The following is a 19,161-nucleotide window of genomic DNA, read 5'->3' on the forward strand; positions in this document are numbered from 1 at the left end:
GATAAAATATTCTCAGGGGGTAGCTATTCCACAGCCTCTGTTGCTTAGCAGCCCACAGTCCGGCATCCTACCTATGTCCCCCAGTTTGTCTTTTAATTCTGTATCTTTCCTTGCCTTGAAAAACACCAGCAACATTAATGAAAACCCCTCAGACTTTATTCAGTAGGAAGATCAGGTTTTGCTTCCCCCCCCTAAAGCATTGTTTTAAAAATCCCACCAGTACTTCCAGATGTTGTACAGCTGTTTTACACACCTCAGACCCATTTCCAAAACAGGTCACTGCCAGGTTTCACAGAGGAAAATAACATGACAATGAATAACATGGGGTTTCTGGGGGCTTCCATGCCCAAGAAAACCACATTGCAGCAGAAACCAGCCCACCAGGAATCCACATCAGCAATAAAGCAGCAAACCAGAGGCACCAAGAAGGCTGTGTCCCTCCCTTCCCTGACAGAAGCACTGGGCTACCTGGGTCAGGAAGATAGATGGCAACCTCAGGCATGGGCCATGCAGAGTACAGGCAGGCCTCTGCTGGCTCCCTTTGACCCTGGGAAAAGAAGCTTACGGTGTGGCCAGTGGTCACCTCTAGCATCACTGACCAAGTCATACAGTTAAGCATCATTCCTTCACCACCAGCTCCTCATTTCTTCCTGCTTCCAGACTTCTGAATTAGCACTGCAAGATCTGATCCAACTCCTTATTATCCCAGGTGTAATCTATGAGCTGTATGTGTACTAGGGAGGGGTGTTACAAAATCCTTTTTCTGGGAATTAGCCCTGGACTCAGAACTTGCCCATTAGATGTAATTTGACTGGTCCTAATAAAAGGTAATACATGGATTGTGGTATTATACAAGATGCCATTCTCAAGCCTCATTTAATTGAACTCAACGGTCTGAATTGTTTTTGTCTGAAGTATTTGTTTTCTTAGAAATCTGTCATGTGAAAGGTTTGATGCTTGGGTTAAAGTACAGCTCAAGGCTGCCAGCAATGAGGAAAGACTGCGCTGTCCCCTCACCTCCAGGGGGGAGGGGGGTCATGTAAAGCCCCCCCCCCACCTAGGTATCCCAGTTTCTCCCATGCTCTCAGAGCTGGCTGGCCAGATTGCATGCCACAGTCACATAAATCACCCAGCCCAGTCCCTGGAGAGGCTCTGAGTGCTGTTTCTAATAACAGAAGGGTTTTGTTTATATGTGTTCAAGCTTCTAAAATGCCTGGCTGGAAATCATTTTGGACATTAGAGTGGAGCTGAATAAGAAAAAAACCCCAAAACTAAACTAAAATATCCAGGGATAGCAAGGCTTGGAGAAAAAATGGGAAAAATCAACAACCCCTCATTTCTCTTCTTTTTCCCCCGAGGACTCCGTCCCCATTTTTCCAAGGGTGAAAATAATGGAAATTTGGGAGATCTGGGAGGGGGGGGGGGAAACTCCCATTAAATATTTCCTGTTTTGACATGAGTGAAATGCTCTCTGAGGGAAGGTTTTTCTCAGTCAGAATTGGAAGTATGGAGATCTTTTTAACGTGAGAATCTACAGGAAAGTGCCATCAAGTTGCAGCTGACTTATGGCGATCCCTCATGGGGTTTTCAAGGCAAGAGACTTTCAGGGGTGGTTTGCCACTGCCTGCCTCTGTGTAATGATCCTGGTATTCCTTGGTGGTCACCCATCCAAATACTAACCAGGGCAAACCTTGCTTAGCAGCCAAGATCCGACAACGTCGGGTAGCCTGGACTATCCAGGTCAGAGGATCTACAGTATTAGTGAATGATAATTCTGCATATGGTCTATACTGCAGTATTTCATTTAATTGAAACTAATTTTGTCGCAGTAGGTCAGAGGATCTACAGTATTAGCAAACGATAATTCTGCATATGGTCTATACTACAGTATTTCCAAAGATATAGATATCATTTAATTGAAACTAATTTTGTCGCAGTGAATGTGCTGTTACGTATGATGATAACTCTCCATTGAAGAGTTCAATTATTTTGTTGTTATAATGGTTAACTATATATCAAATCTGCTACTAGACTTAGTGTGACTGTATGAGACTGTTTTATCCAAACAATATGCTCTCTCATTCACTACAAAATGTGTGTTTTCTACTTTTAGCTTTTATTTTGTCCTACCCTCCCAGATGGCAAAAACAAAGATATATGTGCTAAGTTAGCACATTATGAAACAACTAGTAGCTCTCTCTAGGAGTATATATGCAATTTTGCTTGTAGAAAACGAAGGCATTTATATTTTCATACTTGGGCATTTCATAAATATGCCAAATAGGACAGTTTTGTATTCTAACTAACTTATAAATAATGCATTTTATATTGTTAAATCAGTAAAACGAAAGTAGGATTGATAAAGAAGTTGCACGTATTTCAGTTTCCCCCAAATGTCTATTATTTTCGGGGAGGGAACCGGGAAAAATATTTTCCCCCCATGGCTTCAAAATTTCCAGAAATGTTACATCTCTGGTTCCTCATTAATATAGATGATTGCCCACTGTCCATCAAGCATTGATAAAATGAATGTATACATATATACACACACACAAATGGGATGAAGAGTTCCAATTTTTGTAGGTGCCTCTTACCCCAGTGCTTTCTGGCTTGGTTATAGACCAGCAATATCAGACACAATCTACCCATTTACCAAGGGCTCTAATAAATGCTGGGGTGGGGGGGAGGTACACCAGTGCAGCTGCCATGTAGCTCTGGTGGTGGGAAGCATTGCAGGTAGAGAGGTCTTTGGGGGCACACGTCCATGCTACCAATGCAGAACTGAAGCCCAGTGCCTACAGCATTATCCTGGAGTCTTGAAAAATGCCCCTTCTTTCTCTGCATCAGTATAATGTCCTCTAAATGATCATGCTGATTAAATATCAATGGGTTTGTGGATAGGAAGGTGGCTTCTTTCTAAGTTATAGTCCTGAAAAATGAGATTAGGTTGCTGAGGGCCTGCCCTGTGCTAGCCTCCCAACTCATTGTTGGCTCATGAGGAAAGCAACACAGGTCTGGAATAGAAATGCTGGTGCCTCCAGAGGTCCAGTGTCATGGAGTGCTTGCGAAAGGAACTGCAGCACCTTAAGAAACACAGCGACCCCGATGGCCATGCTGGGGTGCTGGGAGATGGACAACAGCCACATTCTGCATCTCTAATGCCATGCACAGCTTGCCAAGGTTCTCAGCTGGCAAGAAAAAGTTCTATGTCCAAGAAAAACAAAAAGTCGGCCTTGGAGAAGCAACCAGAACCTGAACATTTCATATAGCAACTGCCAAATGGATTACAGTAAGCCACAGCAATCTAGCTTGGACTTGAATTCTGCTAAGGTCTCAGGGCATAGCTTGGTGGATATCCTCGGAACGTAGCACTTTGTAGACCACCCAATAGAAGATGTTGAACACCAAGAATGTGAAAGGGAAGACAGCCCGGGAGATGGTGTCAATCCGCTTAGCCCTGTCCAAGTAACGCCTTCGGATCATCTCTCCATCTTTCAGGAGTGAGGTTGGAGGTGGTGGGCTGTAGATCTTGGGGCTCTCCATGGTTCCTCCGTCCTTCATGTGCAAGCAGTGGCCCAGGCCATAGCCCCGGAAGTAGAATCGGCTTTCGCGAACTATCTCCTCTTCCTAAAGGAATGGAAGGAAGGAATCAGTAAGCATTGCACAGGTGTGGCATCTGGTCAGGCTGCCATTTAGGTGTTCTCCTGCTGGCTTTTGTCCAGTATATAAGTGCAGTATGGCTTGGCCAGCTGTACTGGACACATCATTCGTCCTAGAAACTTTTTGCCTGTAGTGCAAAGTTCATGCTCTGATCGTGAGTGCTATGTTTGTTTTTGCATTTGTTGGGGAACGTGGGGCTGCTCTGGAGACACTAGCCGCTGCCACCACAACAACACAAAGGTGGTAGTGTGGGAAGGCAAGAGGGGGAAGAAACCTGTGGCTTGAGGGGTATACTTTTTTTGGTTGACTTCAAGTGGCCAAAGGATATCCATTCCTTTTAGATGGCCACTCCAGCATGGAGGTCACTGGGGCGGGGGAAGAGTTTGCTTTTAATGGTTATATCTAGTCAGGGGTTGTTTCGTAGAAAAAGAGCTAGGGGAACTCATTAGCATAACTCATTAGCATATGCCACACCCCCTGACATCACCGGAAGTGTGTCATAAGGTCACACACCCCGCCCCCAACGGTCCCGGCCGGCGGGAGTGCAAGGAAGCCCCGCGAAGGCCCTCCCTGGCCCCAGGCAGGCAGGGGTGGGGAGAGGCAGGGAGGAAGCAACTTACCCTCCCTCTTCTGCCTCCTCCTGGCTGAATGAGGGCTGGAAGCGGGGTGGCTGGAAGCAGGGGGCGGGGCTTCGTCATGTGCCCTGCCCCCCCGTACCTCACCCGGGGGAACTGCGATCCCCCGCGATTCCCCCCGAAATGATATCTATATCTAGTCAAAGCTAATGCAGGTCGCCATCAGGGGACAGAGCACGGATTAGAAATCACAAGCACTGGTTGCTTTCCTATCGTCCCCAGTGAAGCACCCTGTGATACTCAAATGCTTGCATACACCTTCATCAAACTCTGCCTGACCAATTAAAATGGGCTGCTTATTTCTGCAACTTAGTCCTAAGTCACTCCATTCTAGTTTTCTCTTTTTCCATCTGTCCTCAGTTGACTGTTAAGGGCAGTTTGATTCAGCCCAGCTCCCACCCCCATCTGTGCATTTATGGGCTTGCAGGCAAAAGGGAGAGGTGAGGGGAGGGTGAGGTTTGGGGTAGGGCAGGGGCAGATTAAGACCCGGGGGGGGGGGGGAGCTGATGCAGGGGAGGGGGTGGGTTTGGTTTTTACCCTGGAGTCGGTGCTGCCGAATAGAGAGAGGGTCTCGGACGTGGACTCGCTGCTGGGCAGGGCATCCAGTTCCTGCAGGGACTCCAGGCTGGGCGTCTGGCTGGTCAGACCCTTTTAAGTCCAGCAGTGAGTGCAAACAGAAACAGGACAGTGGGTGACTGAGGGCTCTGCTTGCACAGATGCGTTCACATACGCATACAACATCGCTTGCCGAGAGGCCTGTGCAACTTCTGACCAGCCAGAGGATTAACAGCTCCTCTGTTTTTTTGCAGTCCCAAGCGGGGAGCAAAACTGCAGAGCTTGGGATGCTCCTGGTGGGCTGTGGCCAATGGGTGCCATTTGGCTGGGAAGCTCAGAAGTTGTGCTGACATGCTGAGTGACTTCCCACTCAATGCTTCTGCAGAAACATTTGAGGTGATGATGCCCTGTGAGTGGTGTTAAGATGATAATGAGAGCCAATGTGGTGTAGTGGTTAGAGTGTCAGACCAGAATCTGGACAGACCCAGGTTCGAATCTCCACTCAGCCATGGATGCTCGCTGGGTGATCTTGGGTCAGTCACTCTTGCTCAGCCTAACCTACTTCACAGGGCTGGTGGAAAATAAAAATGGAGGAGGGGAGAACAGTGGGGTATAAACATATAAATAAATAGATGTTTATACCGAATGCTTGTGTCTGTGAATCCGCTCCAACAGAGTAGGGGGATTTACAGATCGGGGTTAATGACAAGGCTGAAAGTATTCTGGGATCCTGCAGTCAAGCCAGGCGGGCTGGGATTGTTTGTGGGCTGGACATGGTGTCTAGCATCCGGAAAGGCTCTGGCGGTGGTAGCTGTTAAGGAAGCCGAAATCACAGAAGTATCTGGGCAACACGGGATGAAATCTCCTGTGCCAAGGAGGAGAGAGCTCAGCACTGTCCCCTGTGCCCTGCAAAACTCCTTGCCCCTGCCTGTCAACTGTATGCAAAGTAAGCACACACAAATCTGCTAAATCAGCTTAATTTCTGCAGGTTGCTGAACCCTGCCTTTCTCGGCACAGAATTTAATTTGTTTGGAATTTCGGACAATGCAGAACCCGCATGGTGGTTCTAGGAGGAGATCGCCAGGTGCAAGGAGGAGGAGGGAACAGCAGTGAGTGGGGAAAAGGGGCTGAGATGGGGAGAAGGAAGGAAGCAGCACAGTCTCCCTGACCCACTGCTGGGACGTGGCCATTGCTTACTCTCTGGAGATCAAGCCTGCCTGAATGGAAGCCAAAGTGTGTCCAGTGTCCATTCCCCTGATCCTAGGTATGTGGGGTATGAGAAAGTGAGAAAAAGGCATTCTGCACATGCTCAGAGAGGCTTCACACATACCTAGGCTGCTTCTGGCCCAGGTTATTTCTCTGACCACTCCTGGGGAAGCAGCTCACCCTAACCCGCACCCGCTGCCCTGTTTTGCAGGAGAAGCCAACTATTGGCTTACTGGATCAGATGACGGGGTGGGGGCCAGGCACTGCACGGCATTTGAGGTCCTGTGTTACAGAGCCCCGGGCTTCTCCGTCATGGGTCTCTGTAGAAGGAAGCTGCCTGGCCTATGAGGCACTCTGCAGCTGAGGGGCTTGTGGTGGCTTGTTCTTCTTTCACCAGCTGGCCAGTCCACATCCAGGCTGACTTGCCCTCTTTCAGGTGAGCCTCCTTTGCTCTGTGGATGTCAAGCTGGTGGCTCTGGAGGCCCTTTTGCTTGGGACTGTGAGCAAGATGCTGCTTTCTTTCCTTTTGATGTCTTGGGATTTACACTGGCAGTCTTGTTCACTAGAGGGCAGCCCAGCCGTCCTGATGAACCACTGGAGGGGGAAGAGCGGCCAAATGGGAATGGACACATGGGCCAGAGGGTGGCCTTTCCTAGACTGCCTTGCCAGTTGCCAGCCACCTCCTTCCACCTGCCCCTTTCTACCCAGATGATTGTGAAGGTGCCCCCCCCCCGATTCTGTGAATGGCACTGCTGGAGTTGAATTTTGGCCATCCCCTACCGGCAATGGATTTGACACAGACTAGGACAGGCCAAGAGGGCCCTCCTTTTCTTCTGTCAGGTTACCTGCCTTAGTCGTGTTCACCATGTGCAAGGTCACGTTCACCATGTGCGAGGTCAGGCATTTGGGCTCTCTCTCTCCAGTGGTTATTCTCAGATTACAGTTTCTAACTAGCAACCCCCTTCCAGTCTAGGACCTTCAGCCAGGGCTGAATTAACAGACGCTGAGATCCTAAGCTATGTCGGGTTTAAAAGGCCAAAAGTGGTAAAATAGTGGGTTTTTTTAAATTTAAGGGGCCCTTCATAACCAGAGGCCCTAAGGTGTCGTTTATTTGGGCTCTGCATAAATCCAGTGTGCTTTCAGTTGACTAGAGGCAGATCCAGTGAGTGCCACCCTCTTCAGATCACCCTAGGCCAGACAGAGCAGCCCATCTAGATTTGAGAGCACTGGAGCATCTCCCCTGCTTTGCGGGAGAAGCCGAGGAACCCTGTTTACGCCTACTGTTAGAAAGTCTTGTTTGGATTTTCTTGTCTACACTGAAAACCAGTTTGCATGACAGAGATGCCGGGGAAGTGAGAGCCCTTATGAAAACAAAATACCAGTGGTCACGATGGAAGGCATTTGAAATGGATGGAGGAAACTCGAGTAAAAATAGCTCTTTGCCATTTCCATGGAAGGTTGACTTTTTTGCAGGGGGTGGGTGCAGCAGGCCTGTGCCTGGGAAATCTGGTGAGCAAAGTGCCGATCCAGGAGGCGCAACCAGTGGCAACCCGCTTACATTAGAAGGATGCTAACTGGCCCTGCCTCTCTGTATGTTGGAGGGGGCTCAGTCATTGCACCAGGGAAATGGCAGCCACTGCAACCCTTGCCTCTCCCAATGGTCATTCTGTCTGATGGAGATGACTGCTGGGGCAATGGCCAACTTGTCAGTCCCATCCCACAAGAAGCCAGCCCAGAGGAAGAAGGGGTCTTGATCCCACAGCCCCAGTCCCACTCACCATTCGCTGCCGCCGCTGCCTTCGGCGCAGGCGCATGAACTCTTTGTGCTGGCGTGAGACAAAGTTGACTGCTGCGTACTCCAGCAAGGCCGCAAAGACAAAGAGCAGGCAGACAGCCATCCAGATGTCAATCGCTTTGACGTAGGAGACCTGCAAGAGAGAAGCCGTGCACAGATGTCAGCAAGTGGGAGCCACAGAGGGCTGCAGCAACAGGTACCCTCCTGTGCCCTCCTCCACTCCCTGCACCCAGGCCACAACCTCTTCATGAAGCACTTTGTTTTTATCTGTGTTATTTAAGGTTTTATTGCTTTTACTATGTTTTATGTGGGCTCCGCCCCTTGTAAGCCGCCCTGAGCCCGCTTGCGGGGAGGGCGGGGTAAAAATGTCAAAAATATAAATAAATAAATAAATAAAATTGCACTTCACAGCAGCTACCGGCAACCAACCTGTTTTCCCTCACTGTGGATTCCTATCAGCCAACCCTAAGGTTTCTAGCACTCTCTCACCTTGGATGGGGGAGAACCAGCAAATCCCCCTTGGCAACATTGCTTGAGATGACGTACCCGGCTGTTTGTGCTGGCCTTGTGGGGAGACAGATGGTGGCGATGCATTTCCTGGTACCTATGATGCATAGCTGCTCAGCTAAACGCACAAGAGGAGCTTTGGCTCTTGCCTACCTCTCCGTGCCACAGAAAGAAGGCAGGACAATGCTGGAAGCAATTTGAAGGTGAAACAGGCCGGTGTAACTGGGGGGCATTGGGAGTAGGACGGAGCTGTGCTCCTGTCAGCGGAATGGCCACAGGACTGCCTACGAAAGGGGCCTCGGCCAAGACTGTTGGCACATGCCCCTTCTCCTGGCTGCCTCCTGATCTGCATTCTTGGAACTGGGCGAGGAAGCTCAGATTTGGGAAGAGGAGGCAGGCAGCCTCAGGGGAAGGGGCCATCAGAACATGACTATTGCCACCCCCTTCCTGCGGCCATTGGTTTCTGCTCAGCAAAGCCATCTGCAAAATGTGCTATCCCAGAAGCAGCAGCATTTTTCTTGGGAAACTATAAATACCCGTCTATGCAGATGGGCCACAGATGTCAGCAAGATGGAGCTTGGCAGACAAGGGGGATCCTCCCTGGCAGGGTGAAGACGAAATATTGAGCTTCTGCTTGGCCTGAGGCTGATGCTGGCTCTCTTGCATTGTCCAAAGTGAGCTCCACGAGGGTAACAAATACCTAAACCCTCTCTGTTTACATTCTGAGAACCTGATCTAGAGTAAATTAGTATTCAGTTGCCTTCTCATCCTCTTGCTTACTTGAGGTGACTGTTGCAGGTTTAACTTACTGTGATTCCCTCCCCCCCAAAAAATTTTTTAAAGTATAACAGGATTTTATTTTTTACCATCAAGTCACAGCTGACTTACGGCAACCCCGTAGGGTTTTCAAGGCAAGAGACATTCAGAGGTTGGTTTGCTATTGCCTGCCTCTGCACTGCAACCCTGGTATTCCTTGGTGGATCTCCCACCCAAATACTGACAAGGGCCAACCCCGTTTGGCTTCTGAGATCTGACAAAGATAACACACACACTAAATGTGAAGTTTTGCAAATATAATGTGCATATCTTATAGAAAAGGCCAGGAAGTTAGTGAATGCTGGCATTTTCTGGTCATTGTAAAGTTTTTAGGAGACCAGTGGAGAATCTCCGAAAACACAGTCATTTCCCAGTACGTCTCAAGAAACACCAAGTGTCTCTGGCTAAGTGTGTCTGGCTAATAATCAAATTTCATTTCCATCATTATTGCTAAATGGCATCATTAGACAAGGGATACTGATAGCAGTCCAAAGTAAGCCTTGCAGCATGCCAATTTACCACTAAATCCTGAGAATTTCCACTTCTGGTGAGCCCATGTGATTCTCCCTCCCCACACCAAGACAATATTTTTTGGGGTGGGCTTTTTTGTGTGTGTGCATGTGCTTGCATGCCTGGAAGTCATGACAACTTCTGGCGACTCCTAGTGGGGTTTGGACATTTCAGAGAGGTGGCTTGATCGCCTGCCTCTGCGTCCTGAGCCCTGGTGTTCCTTGGAGGTCTCCCTTCCAATTACTTGCCAGGGTCGGCCCTGCTTAGCTTCCAAGATCTGACGAGATCGGGCTTGTCTGGGCTATCCAGGTGAGGGCAACAAGACAATATTATGTCATCGTATGAATTAAAGACTCATACACTGTTCCCTTCACTCTTTTGCTCATGAATGACCATGTACAGAAGTATTTTATCTTATCCTGCACGTCATTTCTTGACACTGTCTCAAGAGGAGGAACAGCTGATGGACAGAGATGGCACACAACAGCACGGAGGAACCACGGGATATGCGAAGACCTGCACTAGTGCGGAGTGCCCTACCACTCTTCTTCTGACCCAAACTATGGGGGGGGGGCATGAGAAGCCAGTTACTTATGTGCAAGAGGTAGCAACGAGAATCATATGCGCTCCTACTGCTTGCTGGGGTTCTTTGCATAAATGTTTCCCCATTTTCCTGGTCCTCTGGCACTGACCTTTGGCAGAGAAGCCCGAGAACCGGCGCTCTGGGTGGTCATTGTTAGCACTGTGGTAATGCCGAGCCCCACGCGGGCTGGCGCAGCATCCATGTTAATCCAAAAAGAGACCCAGGAGAGAATGACAATCAGCAGGCTGGGAATGTACATCTGGATCAGATAGTAGCCCATCTGTCTTTCCAGATGGAACTTCACCTCAATGCAGGTGAACTTCCCTAGAAGGAAAAAAATGAGAGCAAATTCAGCAGCAGAGCAGATGTTCTGGAAATTGGTGCAGGGGCTCATGCTGGTCACAATCACAACGCTTCACTCCTTGCTTCTGGAAGTATTCGGATCCTCCACAGAGACCATAAGCAGGGAACCAGGCACAGTTTTAAAAAATCCAGCAGGCCGATCACCCAGCCTCTTGCCACATGCTCCAGGTCATGCAGGTAGATGTGTGGGAGGCAGGGCGGTGAAGGGGCCACAACCCACTGATGGAGGTTTGTTACCTGTGTTGTAAGATTTCGTGCAATAGCCCAGATCTTTCTCATCCCGTAGAATAAACTGAGGGAGTGTCAAGCCCTCAGCCACCTGGACAGCTTCCTGCTCCTTCACCCACTCAAATATCAAGTCGTTCATGGTGTAGCCAACTGCAAGGAGAAAGAGAACGGGAACTTCAGAATGGACTTTCCCAGTGATCCTTGCAGAGGCCACCTGCTGCCTTCTCATCCCTTCCATTCCCTGAACTAAACCACCACCTGTAGTTCACTTCCCTCTTTGCTGAACCACAGCCACCTTCCCCCTTGTTCTGCCTCTCAACATCTTTATCTTTGTGCTGCCCCCCTGCCCTCCCCGCTCCTCTCTTTCCACCACTCCAGAATTTGCTTTCCAAAAAAGAACCATGGTAGCATCTTGATCTACCCAACCCCCCTCCACCGAGCCTCTTCCTCTCCCGCTCCTGAATAACCATCCTTGATGTCCTTCCACTGCCATCTTTTGCCCTACAGTCATTCCCTGTCATTGCTGACAATCTCATTGGCTTCACCATTTTTTGCCTGTCAAATGTTTGTTGTCACACCCTCAAATAGGGACCACACATCTTCTGCAGAGTACCTGGAACTCTATAGATATGATTAACAGTAGAACTCACAGCTTTCCAGTTGCATGGTGCACGTCTGGATGTCCATAGGGAAATTCTTGAGATCCATGGGACAAGAGAGGATCAGTGTCAACCTGGAGGGGGGAATAAAGGAGAGGGGGAGGGCCGTGAGTGTTCCATATGAATGCCTGCTTTGCTTTCAAGCAGCTGTGCTAGCGAGGGGCACAAAGAGAAGGCAGCTTCCAAGCATAAGGCAGAAGGGAGATTTTGCTGGTCCCACCTGATGCTGTACAGCACATTCCCATTCTTGAAAATGCGCAGAAGTTTGTTGTCTGTAGTGACCTCATGGAAGTTGGCTCCCTTCTCATTGGCAAAGAACAAATCTGGCTTCCAGATGGAGTCAAGCATGGAAGGGTCAAGGTCCAGTGAATCATCAGGGTACTCCCGGTAACTCAGGCGTGGGTCATTCCACTGCTGCCGTAGGAAGACGTTGACACGGTAGTCCTAGGAGCCCAGAGTCATGGTCATATAAATACTTAGGGGCAACACTGCACCACACACACACACAAATAACTAGCCATGTGGCTTCTGTAGCTGGCCCAGAGTGAGTTGCACATCTGTTCCATGAGAGAAATAGGAATTCAAGGAACTGGGGAGAATTCTGGCCAGTACATTGGGCCTTAATCTGACAGCTCAACTGGTAGGGATGAGTATTTCCTTGACCTGGACTTGGCAGGGAAAGCCCAGCTTCCTAGAAGTCATGGAAATGTAAGGTTGTAGGCAACTGACAAGTGGTTTAGCAGAGCTTTAGGGGCAGTAAGAATTCACAGGTCAGAAGCAAGGATTCCCTTCTGAGAACAAGCTCACCATCAGTTCAGCCTCCCATAGTTGTAGGTTTTTAAAACCATCTCTTAATAATAGCTTGATAAGGGCACACATTCTTGGCTAACTATCTTATAACTTCAAACGCTATACAAGGTTATCTATACTTGAATATCATATATATATATTAGTTCATTCTGCTATTTTTATTATAATAAAGTATATTTAAAAATAGCTTACAGGTTTCTCATATGCCCTCAACCTCATTTTTGAACGATATCTGCATGTTGTTCAGGTGTACCTCTTGCCATGAATTAATTGATCTGATATAGGAAAGCTAACTAAATGCCTGGGGCTTCTTAAGTGCCTGTGTATATCTGAATCAGGCCTGACCAGAGTCATCTAGAACACAGGCCCAAAGGCTGTCGCCCCACCTTCTGGCACCTTCTTCAAACAAGACGTCCTCCTCTTAGTAGCTCCCTTGCCTGTCACACCACCACGCCGCTTTGCTCCCCATTAGAGATGTGCTCCAGTGGACAGCTGCTATCAGAACTGGATTTGAATCTGAGAAATCCATTCACATTGCCTTGCCCAGACTGCCCCTCTGGAGCTCTGTGGGGAGGGGACAGAAGACACTGTAGTGTTAAGGAGGAGAGAGGAAGCGAGAGACACCTTACCATAGTGGTTTCTGTGACCGAACCAAAACTGTTGATGAAGATGTTGCATGTCACGTTGACAGGCGGGCCTGCAAGCCAGTGAAAATGCATATGTGAATGGATATATGACACTGCGTGAACAGGATGGGGGGAGGGAGATCCTTCCGGGGCTTGGGCACCACTCTGCTTCCCTTCTAGCTATTTTGCGCCCCCCCCTCCCGGGAAGAGCTTGTACGGTGCTGGTGGCTAGTTGGAGAAGGGGGTACTGAGTCATGAGCACCCCTGGTGGGTTTTGGAACTTCCATACAAGAAGTCAAGCAAGAATCTGCATTCTGGCAATCTGGATCAGGTAGCCATGCAGGAAGAATTTACCTTTGAAATTTGGTCTGATGCGAGCATCATACCCTGATGTTCGGCCCATAAGTTTGTCCAGGAAATCAGAGGGAGACATCGGCTGGGGGATGCTCCGTGGGGCAGACTTGATGTCTCCTTTTCCTGATCCCAGTCTGAGGAGTGAAAAGAGACATCGATTGGTAGACACCCCCTCCTTCCTCTGAACACGCATCCACTGACGTGTCACTGCCAGGTTGGGGGGGGCCTGACCTTTCACAGGACTTTAAAATGACCCCCACATGAAGTGGTATCCCTTGAACAGGCAAGCAAGATACTTAGCAGTGGCCAGTGTTCCCTCTAGGCTGTGCACATTAGCAGTCGCTCACTCATTAACACAGGAAGCCCCGCTCAGCAGCAGTCTGGAGCCATGCAGGGTCTTGCACTCCCCATTGCCCATTTTAAGATTGCATATTCTGCTCAGAATGTGAACTGCTCCACTCAATAGGGAAAAGAAATTAGAGGGAACATTGCTTAGCACCTCATTTAAACTGGTTTGCATTGCCTGTATATGCAGTGTGAGTTTGCGGAGATCCTTGGCCAGGTAGGCACTGCATTGTCATGCTAAGCTGAAGCAAGATGCCAGTTTATTTATTTATTTATTTATTATCAAATGTATACCCCGCCCTCCCCGCAAAGCAGGCTCAGGACAGCTTCCAACATGACATATAAACAGCTTAAAAACAGAATTATTAAAAACACCACAAATCAACAAGCATAAAGTGCTGGCGGCAATTAAAGTCACTTAAATGACACGTTTTCAATGGATTTCCATTTCCCAATGTTCTAAGGTGTTTTTCTGCTCGTAGTTTCCTTAAGGCAACAACTCGATGGTAGCTCATGGGCCAGGTGCTGCAACAGTCGGGCGATCTAATGGTGGTCCAACAGTGGTGGCCCTTAATTGAATGCCTGGTGGAAGAGCTCTGTCTTACAGGCCCTGTGGAACTGTGAAAGGTCCCGCAGGGCCCTGGTCTCCTCCGGGAGCTCATTCCACCAGGTAGGGGCCGCCACCGAAAAGGCCCCGGCCCTAGTGGCCGCTAGCCTGGCCTCCCTCGGGCCCGGGAGGGTCAACCGATTTTGAGACCCAGACCATAGTGCTCTCGGGTATATACGGGGAAAGGCGGTCCCGTAGGTATGTCGGACCCCGGCCGGGATGTTGCATGGGTATGTTTTGTGTATGCAACTGGCACCATTCAGTTGGAGTGGGGAACAGTACCTCACAATCATGATTCCCAAGTGAAGAATCCCCCCCCCCGCACAGAGCTCAAATGCCTTAAACATAGGTCATCCCTAGCAGTTGCGATCCCTCCTCAAAGGAAGGGGGTTACACCATGGACCAGCCTTCTTATTCCCACTGCCAAACTGAACCTGCTTTGTAAAACCACCACCTCCCCATCTGCAGCAAAGAGCAAATCATCCGGCTTTCCCACTGCTCTGTGACTGTGACCTGGATAGCCCAGGCTAGCCTGATCCCGTCAGATCTTGGAAGCTAAGCAGGGTCAGCCTTGGCTAGTATTTGGAAGAGCAACCTCCAAGGGATACCATGGCTGCAGCGCAGAGGCAGGCAATGGCAAACCACCTCTGAAACATCTCTTGCCTTAAAAACAAGTCTAGCTTGCCACCTAGTGGTGCATAACTCTAAAAGAGCTAGAACTTCTGGCTGCCAGGCAATCTTAGGGTCTCCTGGCTATTCTACACACAATGCCATATGATGGTGATGATGATGATAACAACACCAACAACAACTGCTCTGTGGCAACTCCAGGCAGCATATGATCTTGTGCGTAGTCAGAATGGATTGCAGGGCAGCCAGAAGCTTCCTAATGGATATTTCTGGTTCAGGGGACTGCATCTTCCAGGGCTGGGAGTTCCTGGGGTGGATTAAGAGAAGACAGCTGCCCTTGGGGAACAGGCTGGGGCCTCCCTGGAGCACTGAGTCAGGGGACGGCCGAAAGGGTTGCTGGGCTTCAGGACACATGGACTGCGAAAGGTACCCAGGTTTGGTTTTTAAAACTCCTCTGCTAGTCTGGGGCTTGTTTTTGTTTTTGTCTTCCAGGGCCTGTTCTTACAGTTCAGAGCTCGCAGCTTGGAGGGCCCCAGGCACAAGAGATGCTTCCTGGCAGCTCTGCTTGGAATGAGGGCTGTCAACTTGTTCAGCCAGGGGGCTTCAAGCAAGCAACCAATCAATAGACCGATTAAAGAAATCAGCACTACACAATGCGGCTCCCCTGCGCCCCCCCCCCAGCTGCCTGCCTTCTTCCTGCTCCTCCAGCCCGGGCCTTTGGAAAGCTGCCGTCCCAGGAGCAGCCCTTTACATACCTCAAGGGCATCAGCTCTTGCTACAGAACATCCAGACTCCAGGAGGAGACTTTCTCCCCTCTGCCCCATCCTCTTCCTCCAGCTAGAGAGCACTGCGGGAGTCTCTCTGCAGTCTTGATTTTTTAAAATCTGTTTGTGCTGAGTCTTGTTTCGAGGTCCCACACGTGGCCTGCATGGAAAAGACACTTTCTGAGAAGCATTTAAAAGGGCCAAAGAGATGCCCTCCTTTTTCCTGCTCATCAGATGGAGATTTTTTTTCCCCCAGCTGCACTCGGCCAGCAGCTACAGCTGTTTCAATATCCTGCCATCCCATTCCGCAGGTCTGCTAGCTCTGAGGAGCTGAGCCTGTCTCCCCCCCCAAGCTAACCTGCCTCCCCATCTTTTGTAAAGCAACCCCTATGTGGGAGGTGGACTGCTCCATCTCCAGAGCAACAAAAGGATGGTTCCTCTGCTGCAGATCTCCCAAGGCTCTTGTCAATTCAAATAAAACAAGTTTTGCATGAGCTGCACAAAGCCAAACTCTGTTGCCGAGAACTTCACTCCAGCTTAGGGTTGCCAGCTTGTTGGGAAATACCTGGAGATTTTGGGGGGTGGAGCGTGAGGAGGGGGGGGGGCATCAATGGGGTATAATGCCACAGAGTTCAGCTTCCAAAGATCCAGAGGAGTTAGCCATGTTAGTCTGATGTTACAAAATAATAAAAGGCCCAGTAGCACCCAGGGGTTGTTTCATAGAAAAAGAGCTAGGGGAACTCATTAGCACAACTCATTAGCATATGCCAGGGAGGAAGCAACTTACCCTCCCTCTTCTCCTGCCTCCTCCTGGCTGAATGAGGGCCGGAAGCTTCGTCATGTGCCCCGCCCCTGTACCTCACCCGGGGGAACTGCGATCCCCCGCGATCCCCCCCCGAAATGACCTCTGGTAGCACCTCTAAGACTAGCAAACTTTATTGCAGCATAAGCTTTCAAGAAACACAGCTCTCTTCATCGGATGCATGATGAAAAGAACTGTTTCTTGAATGCTCATGCTACAATAATGTTTGTTAGTCTTAAAGATGCTACTGGGCTTTTTGCTATTTTGGAGCTTCCAAAGAGCCCACTTTCTCCAGGTGAACTGACCTCAGTCACCTGGAGATCAGTTGTAATCCCAGGAGATCTCCAGCCACCACCTGGAGGTTGGCAACGCTATATCCAGCCCCTGCTTCAGCTAAGGGGCATAAAGTAAAATGTTGCAATCCTAAGAGTCCAAATAGTCTTTGCAGACAGAGCAAAGCACACTGTGAGGCCACAGCCCTTCTGAAAGTTCAGCAAGAGAAACTTTGAGAGGTCAGCTGCACTAAAATTCATATCACTATTTAAAAGGCTCCTGCAGTGATGGGGGCGGGCAAGGGCAGGGAGGAGGGAACTGGGATGTCCCCTGGACTTTGTGTTCTGGAGCAAAGGCAGTGACTGCAGAGCTGGTTTAACTTACAGGTCTTTCTTCAGCCTGGGAGTAACTGTGTGTAAACTGTCTACATGTGTTTGCTTCAAAGGTATTGGTATAGAGAGGCAGGTTCTAAACACTGTAAATAAGGAAGCATGCAAGAAAGAAAGCATCTAAAATGGTTGCCCTGTGACATTTATTATTTCTCCCCCAAAGCAGACTCCTCATTCCCACAACAGCCCTGTGAAGTGGGCTCAGCTGAGAGCGTGTGACTGGCCCGAGGTCACCCCGGGAACTTCCATGGCAGCAGAGTGGGGATTTGAGCCTGGGTTTCCCAGACCCTAGTCCGACACTCTAACCACTGCGTGGCACATGGCTTCTTGGATGACACCAAAACTGGCAACGCAGACAAATATTCAAGTCCAAGGGGCACACAAAGGCCCCTACAAAAAGTTGATGGCCCTGAGTCACGCTGAAAGACCTTTGCAGGCCAGCCTGGACCTTTTGAGTGTGGCCCAATCGATAGCAGCCCCGATGAGCATGCCTTGTCGTGCGCTTGCTTCCTGCTACCTGAACAGCTTCAGACAGAGTCTGACACAATTCTGAGTCCCATGGGGCTGCAAGCAGCGAGGCAGCCTCCTCAAAAGTCAGGCTGACAAAAGAGCGACTAGCAGCAAATCCCAGCTCCCAAGAGCTCAGCCCCGGAGAGAAGAGAGGATGCCAGGCTCTCCCCCTCCAAGAAGAGACGCCAAGACGAGGCTCTGCTGATGCTCACGCATGCAGCAACACCGCTTCTGCAACTAGGAGTTCACCCAATTGCTGCTCTGAACAGGAGGGACTGTGAGAGCCAGGCACGCTATGGGGAGGGCAGGAATGTGTAACCAGGACAATCGGTTGGGGCATGTCTGCGCAATCGGGCTCACAGCACGGTTTGCTGAGGCTCCCCAATGGGAAGGAATTTTATTTTTGGTCCCTCTTTTGTGGGTCTCTCTCCCCACCTCTGAGATGGGAACAAATGCAGATTTTTTTAGTTTATACTGGGATAGAGAGCACACACTCAGAATTTTGTTTGCACCTGTGTGCGTGCACATGTATTTCAAGGGATGTGGATCTGGGCAATGGATTGTGGAGACCTGACTCCCTTTGACTACCTGGTGCTGGTTCCTCAGAAGAGCAGCTAAATGCTTCCAGGTTCCTCAGAAGAGGGCAAAATGCTTCCAGGCCTACAGGCCAACTGAACAGCACACTGGAGTGACGGTAGCAGGGAGTGGAATAGTTGGAGTAATCTACTAGAGGGGAATGCTGAAAACTACTGAAAGGGCTGCGTGGAGGGGATTCTTTTGCTTGCTGTACCTCCCTGAGGACTGCTCGTATGCACAGGCAAGAATTCTCCCCTCCCTTCCAGAAGCCCACAAGGCAATCCTGAACGTGCTGTTGCTACACCCTCTGCCCATTGCCCAGCATATCTACAGAGGCCAACTGAGTTTTCTAGTTTTCAGGCCCAAATGTGGGTACATCTGAAATTTTGGGTGTAAGATGGGGGAGCTTCTGGAGACCAAGAACCATGCCTTCCATTAGCTGCAAGTGACCAGAAGGCTACAGGGCCCAATTGCACACAAATATGCATACACTGGTAGTGGAAAATGCTGCCAAGTGATAGCCGGGTTATGGCAACCCCATACAGTTTTCAAGGCAAGAGACATTCAGAGGTGGTTTGCCATTGCCTGCCTCCGTGTAGCAACCCTGGACTTCCTTGGTGGTCTCCCATCCAAATACTAACTAGGGCTGACCCTGCTTAGCTTCCAAGAACTGACAAGATCGGAATAGCCTGGGTCATCTAGGTCAGGGTATGCACCCCTTTATCCAAAGGCAAATATTTTGTACAACAATCTGCATTCACTCACACTTTAACCACATGGATAATGTTTGGGGGGGGGTTGCTGAAATTCCATAAAACGTAGTAAAACCTTAAAAGTAAGCAGAATCCTGCTATTTCTGACCAGTGGTCCATCTAGTCCAGCATCTTCTTGCACACAGTAGCCAGCCAGTTGCCCAGGAGGGCAAACAACAAGCAGGACATGGAGTAGTTTTGCGGGA

General features: G+C 49.5%; 1 protein-coding gene across 1 annotated transcript; it reads right to left on the reverse strand.

The window, feature by feature from the left end:
• Nucleotides 1–3,333: 3,333 nt before the first annotated feature.
• On the reverse strand, nt 3,334–13,500 carry GLRA4 (glycine receptor alpha 4). The gene is made up of 9 exons (XM_015408938.1): nt 13,308–13,500; nt 12,957–13,024; nt 11,738–11,961; nt 11,509–11,591; nt 10,868–11,008; nt 10,377–10,591; nt 7,835–7,984; nt 4,833–4,943; nt 3,334–3,627 (listed from the first exon to the last, which is right to left on the reverse strand). The coding sequence occupies exons 1-9, from the start codon at nt 13,498–13,500 to the stop codon at nt 3,334–3,336; spliced, it is 1,479 nt and encodes a 492-aa protein (XP_015264424.1).
• Between the last annotated feature and the right edge of the window lie 5,661 nt (nt 13,501–19,161).

The sequence above is a fragment of the Gekko japonicus genome, unplaced genomic scaffold (genome assembly GCF_001447785.1).
Source record: "Gekko japonicus isolate JY-2015 unplaced genomic scaffold, Gekko_japonicus_V1.1 scaffold19, whole genome shotgun sequence".
Lineage (NCBI taxonomy): Eukaryota > Metazoa > Chordata > Lepidosauria > Squamata > Gekkonidae > Gekko > Gekko japonicus.